Genomic DNA, 6,548 nt, shown 5'->3' with positions numbered 1-6,548 from the left:
TTCGAAAGCAAAGTCCATATTTATATATAAGGTACAAACGTTTCAGCAACCATAACTAAATTCTGTGTTTGCAGAGATGGAAGAAATACTCAGATACTTTAAGTTAAAGTACTACAACCACAGTAATAAATAGAAGATGCAATATACCATAAAAGCATACTTTAAAGGAATAATATATTGGATTATAATTAGTGATTTTGTTTCCGGTAAATGTTGAGATAACTTTAATGATTTTTTTATACGATCAGTATTTTAATCCATGTTTAACCTCGATGCAATCTAACATCTGTAAAGGCATCTTTCTTCCATTAAATAGAATCATCTCTAATCAAATAGGTCCCACAGTGAAGCATGTAATTGTCTAAGGACAGTTAATGTGGTTTTAATTAATAAAGAAAAACAAATTCGATTTACTGTGTTTTATTAAACAAGTGATTGATTACATGTAGACAGCAAATTCAGAGTAGTAGTAGTAGTTTATATCCTACAAGCTTTGTCACTAATCATGACTATTCCAGGCCACAATTTTTGTAGTGAGTGATAAAATATACAACAAACCAACCAGCACAGATTCAGTGAACAATTCAAACCACAATATTTGAGTAAAATCAACAACATGTTATAAAGGTACAACACATAATTAAAGCACTTTTCCCCCGCATAAAGGCAATTCTTTTAATTGATTCCTTAAATTCTGTAAAGTCAAAATGTAAAGGTAACATAACTATAAAAGCACCTAATGTATCAAAGCAAGCAACTTAAATACATTCACATTATGTTTTAATTGACCCTCGGATATTAAGAGATGGATGTCTAGAGAGATGTTTCATTAATCACATGAAATTGTATCAGTAATGGCAACCAGCAACAGCCAAGCCAGCCCAGATAATTGGGTGTCATTTTTTATTGTGTTGTTTACATAGTAAAGTAGTGACAACCCAGTTTCCTCCAACTAAGGCACATGTCAAGACATTTGGCTTTGATTGTCCTCTGCTCACCCTAATAAATCCTCACCTCTCAGTAAATAAAACAAATTTCTGCATGCCGTCAGTATTTAGAAAGTAATTTCTGAAATGATGCATCATGCAGCTGACAGGCTTTAATACTGATAATAACACTAACTCAATAGCTTTATCACATTTATTTCTGACATGAGTCCCTTAGGCCAAACCTGACATTTATCATCATCGCCTTTTATTCACTTTGAGTTAGAAATAGATTTTTTATTTCTATGATTAGCATTTATAAGTCTAAATTGTATCACTTTCTAAATGTTATTTTATTACATATATTATATTCATACATATATTTAGTTTGTAAGTGGCTTTATATTTTATATACATATTTAATTAGCATTATTAATGGGGATCTGAGACTTAAGATTTCCATAGCCAACGACTGCTTCTGTGTTATTGGTGTTTATATGATAAACAAAAGAACCTGAAAAGGAACTTACTACGTGATTTGTGAATTTTCCAATTTAAAAACAGTTTCTTTCATATTTTATTCATTCTATTTTTTTTAAAGTTATTTTTTGGTTATCCTTTAATCGGATAGGAGAGTGACAGGAAAGTGGGAGAGAGAGTCGGGGTGGGATCCGGAAAGGACCACTGGTCGGGTTGCCGGCGGCAGGTGCCCCACTCAGTTGGGCCACGGCCGGGCCATTCATTCTATTTTTTACATGATTATCTATACACCGATTGTTTTTCTCAACTTTATTTTTTAATAGTTTTGATCAGTGTTTGACTGATTGTAACATTTTGTTAAATGTATCTTATTTTAAAAAGGTTGTTGTTCGTATTTCCAAACCTACTGCTGTCAATTGGCCTATGATGTGTGTACAGCTATTTTTCCCTGAACCAGAACTGTAGGGCTACTATAGAGCCCAGGGCCAAAGATAGGAAACATCTCCTCATCAAACTCATGTGTTAAAGTGACAAGGTGCTTCGCCGTGCCCCCATCCCAAAATGACACCTCACCTTTATCCATGTTCAGCTTAATGCGGATCCTTTCGGGGCGCTGCTGCACCTGCAGCTCCGTACGCTCAGGAGTGGAGACGGTGTACACGCCTTTGCTCAGTCCTATGGACCACACACCACGGTTAGTAGAGACTGTGAACTTCTTCTTACGAGGCACTGACTCTTTGCACACTCCCACAATCCACTTGGGACTGTCGCCCACAATGACATCCCATCTGTGTTTCCCAGTCTTGTATCCTTCAGCACCCATGACGAAGACACAGGGGTCAAAGCGCTGTGGGTTTTCAGGGACGGTGAGCCGCTCCGAGCTTTCCTTCACAGTGGACAGGTCTGGGTTCAAGGAGAGCCAGGGAGAGGCCGTGTTCGGGTCAAACACCACTGGATCTGCACACAGGAAGTGACAAGACGTGAATATAGGTAACATTTGTTTGGTCACATACACGTTTATCGACTGGGAAGAAAACACAACTCATCTAAGATTCTGAATCAGATTCACAACTTCCAAAAATCTATTATAAAAAGGGATTTCCTTTAAAAGGGCACCAGCTCCAAATAAGTACTTCTGTGTTTTGAATCTAGAAACGAATCGTGAACCACAACAATCAAAAACAGTACATGGAGAAAGATTCACACTCCTATTGAAAAGCGTGACATTTTTGGTGCCAATATTCAAGTCATTGTTACCTCCTAGACCTAAGATTCAAGTAGCTCAAAACACATTTAATGGGCGGCAGCCAGGTCTGGAGAAATGTGTTTGGTTGTCAAATCAATATCAAACATATTAAACAAACACAAGTTCTGTTAAACACAACATTTTTAAAGCCACAGAACAATCCCAACTCCCAGCGGTGTTTACTCACGATATTTGACATGCGCCTGCAGGTTCTTCCAGATGTTGAAGCTCAAAGCACCGACATGATTGCCCATGTTCAAAACAGAGTCGTGTGGGATCATAGGGTCATCATACGGCCACTGGGCTCTAAAGCAAAGATCGCAATAAGAAGTTAGCAAGAAACACTTGTTTATTCACAAAATACAGCTGGATAAAGCATAATTGCACGAGAGCTGCATTAGAAGAATGTGGAACTGTATAAAAATGCAAATATGTCGGGAAATTGGATATTGAAGAGGGTATATTCTGCTTATTTCATGTTCATATTTGAATTTAGTGCCTCTACTGTGACATTTTTCCATGCTTTAATGTTCAAAAAGCTCTTTATTTTTCTCGTACTGTCTGTGCTGCAGCGCCTCTTTTCACCCTCTGTCTGAAACCAGAGCCCAGTCTGTTCTGATTGGTTAGCTGGACGGCTTTGTTGTAATTGGTCGACCGCTTAAAGATGTCCCGCCCCTAAGACTATCATTACAATGTGCTGGAACACTAACACAAAAACCTATATAACACTACAGGAAAGGTAAAACCCCAAAAAGCCTCTTTAAAACATATAGACGTACAGATTTTACAACACGCAATATTTTTGATTGCTGGTGTATGTGCAGGTACTTACTCTCTCTTTAACTTCTGGAAATTCTAAAAAATAAGAGAGAGTAATTGAGATAAACTAGAGACAAATAAGTTACAGTTATATGCGTCTTACAGCTTTGTGCCTCCTCTTACCCGTATGAGGGGTAGATCCTCGTTGCTCATCTCTTTCTTCAGGGTTTCCGTGAGCTTCTTCAAAGCCACAATGTCCTCGTTTGCTTTGTCAATCTTCTCCTGTATGGCAGCAATCTTCTGCCCCTCTTCGTCGGACAGGGCTTTGAGGCGCAGCGCTTCTGCTGTGACCAGCGCCTTGTGTAGCCTCTCAAACTCAGCCTTGATCTGCTTCTCTGCCTGCTCAGCTTGATACTGCATCAATAAAAGAAAGGGGATATTACTCCTAGTTTACGTAAAGCATGAATTATAATTGTATGTGCTGTCTCCCTCCTTCAAAATTTAAGCTAGGTAATAAGGACCTTATGCATTATTTGTTATGTTTTGTATTATTTTTTTATGTATTAATTAAATGTATAGAATTTTTGTTTCAAGTTTTTTCTCATATATGAATGTATTAGTGTTATAAGGGGCAAATTACTAACAAATCCCTGTGGGGAGCTCCTTTCTCCACAAATGTCTGAAGGTAGTGGACTTGTTTTGCAGCTTTTTATTAAACTAGTTGAAGATTCTACACAGATGTATATAAGATGAACCCAGTGAGACGTGACAGCTACTTTACCTTGACGTACTCCACTGAATTGCTGAGTTTGTGAGTCATTTTCTTGTATTCCTCCACTTTCTTTTCAAAAATCTTGACTTTGAAGCTCAGCTCCTTCTGCAGGGTGGAAAAGCAGAACATCAGATAACCAAAAGAAAACAACATTGTTATTGGACCGGCAAAAAACATAGTAGCATGCAGTTTACTACAATGTTGAGAAGTATATCTTGTCATTTAAATCCTCACGAGGGGAATATCGCACAAAACTAATTGAAAGAAGATTCTATTGTCTTTCTATTTCTGATCAGCATTACATTACTCTTTTTGCCAAGTGCTATCAAAGAATAATGTTATATCTAATGGAATACTTATTCAGAGGCAATGACACCCAGGCGATAACCACTCGTACTAAAAGTTGAACTGCCAGTGTAGGAATACTCAATTGCAAGTAAAAGTCGTGCAATAAAAATGTCACTCAAGTAAAAGTAGAAAAAGATTAGCTTTACAATATACTTAAACAACCAAAGTACTCATTATTCAACATAAATATTGCATGTTTTTATTATAATTATTGATGCTGGTAAAAGTGCAGCTAGTTTTAATCACTTTGTGTAACTAAAAGTCTGATTTAAGGGTTGATTTTATTTCACATTACTAATCAACATTTGACGGTAACTGAAGGTGTTAAATAAATGTAGTTGAGTAAAATTACACGATTTACCTCTGAATTGTAGTGGAGTAGAAGTACAAAGTAGCAAAACATTGAAATACAAAAGTACAAGTCTCTCAACATGTTAGTTAGTTCCAGTACTTGAGTAAATGTACTACTACTGATAGGCTAATAGCTGAGAGTACCTTACCTTACATATCGGAGCCCCATCTTTCAGGGAGTACAGCCTGTGTGTGCTGTGCATGGACACACAGTCCACACACAGCGGCTCCTCGTCCTTCTCACAGTACAGCTCTAGAGGCTTCAGGTGCAGGTTGCAGGTGTCCTCTTCATTGGGACGCTTACGGCTCTGTAGCCAATTGGACTGCTTGAGGAAAGTGTCGCACGCACTGCTGAGCGCGCGGTTGGCGATGGCCTGCGCTTCCTCAAACAAGGATCTGCACACGGGACATTTCTTGTTCACCTTCAAACTGTTCTGCAGACACTCCCGACAGAAGCTGTGTGTGCAGGGCAGCAGCAGGGGGTCCCGGAAGATGGCCTGACACACGGGGCAGGTCAGGTCCTGCCGCATCGGTTGAGCCTCCTCCTGCATGTCTTCATCCATACACTCAGCCATGGCTTCAACACTTACTTTCGATTTCGAGGAAAGCCCAAACTGAGGATTATACACAGAAAAATACGCAGTGGCCCAGATGTGTGATGAGTCAAGTCTTCACCAGTTTGCTTATGCTGTTATCATATAATAAGAAATAGTATTGGGCAGTTTTAGGAAGTATAAAACTCCTCTAACTGCGCGAGCGCTGCACTCGAGTTAGTTCTGTGCCACACTGACTCATTTCCGTGTTTCTGTGACAGACTACAAACCTGACTAGGGATCAAACACTGCTCTCTAGCGGACCTGGAGGATTTTACAGGTTTTTAATTTTCAGTTGCGCAATGTAATCTGCAAAATATGCTGTTGTCATACGTCAGAAATAATATTGGTATAAAATGCTTATTAAGGATCAGGTGCGTAAAAATGTCAAGATGCCCATTTGTTATGTAATGCATTCATTTAATTTGATGTGATTATTCATGTAGGAGCCATTCTTTAGTTAGTGTTTTGTGCAAGTACTTTATTTTGACCACAAGGGTGTAGTATTTCTCTGTTCCTGTTTGATTGGTTACCACACAGCAGCTGCCCAGCAGCAGCTGCCTCAAATGAGGGGATGATTAGTTTTGAGTTGAATGGTGGTGGGGAACACACAGTTCTTACCGAACGACAGCCAGAGAGAAAGCCAGGGATTTTTGATTACTGCTTCAATCCACATCAACTACATGGTGCATTTCTGTTTTGTTAATAACTTTCTTTTTTGTTACAATAAATGGGAACATCACCCAAAGAGATAATTTCAGCACAATTGTATTCTTTCTGGAATAGAGTTAAGACACTCCTCGAACCACCATCAGGTGACTAATTAAGTTAGCTTTTTGGGATAGTCACCACAATTCATATCTGCAAGTATATTTATTGACAGTCATCTGTCACACTTAGTTTCCTGTTCAAAAATACTAAAATATTGTTTTAACAAAAGAAAAAAAAAGTGTCCGTGTTCTGTGGATTTATATATTAGTCATCATTCATTTCCAGCAGGTGTTCAAAAACACTTCATTAGCATGCAGCGTTACCTACGGCACACGTGCTCCTCTCACTACTAACAGTGCATG

General features: G+C 38.6%; 1 protein-coding gene across 1 annotated transcript; it reads right to left on the bottom strand.

Annotated features, from left to right (window-relative positions):
- Positions 1-404: 404 nt before the first annotated feature.
- Positions 405-5,692, bottom strand: trim35-28 (tripartite motif containing 35-28). Its single transcript, XM_063878323.1, has 6 exons — positions 5,032-5,692; positions 4,193-4,288; positions 3,595-3,825; positions 3,485-3,507; positions 2,840-2,958; positions 405-2,363 (listed from the first exon to the last, which is right to left on the bottom strand). The coding sequence occupies exons 1-6, from the start codon at positions 5,455-5,457 to the stop codon at positions 1,828-1,830; spliced, it is 1,431 nt and encodes a 476-aa protein (XP_063734393.1). The 5' UTR covers positions 5,458-5,692; the 3' UTR covers positions 405-1,827.
- Positions 5,693-6,548: the final 856 nt, after the last annotated feature.

Source organism: Eleginops maclovinus, chromosome 3 (assembly GCF_036324505.1).
Source record: "Eleginops maclovinus isolate JMC-PN-2008 ecotype Puerto Natales chromosome 3, JC_Emac_rtc_rv5, whole genome shotgun sequence".
NCBI classification, from domain to species: domain Eukaryota; kingdom Metazoa; phylum Chordata; class Actinopteri; order Perciformes; family Eleginopidae; genus Eleginops; species Eleginops maclovinus.
This window is presented reverse-complemented; position numbering and strand designations above follow the sequence as displayed.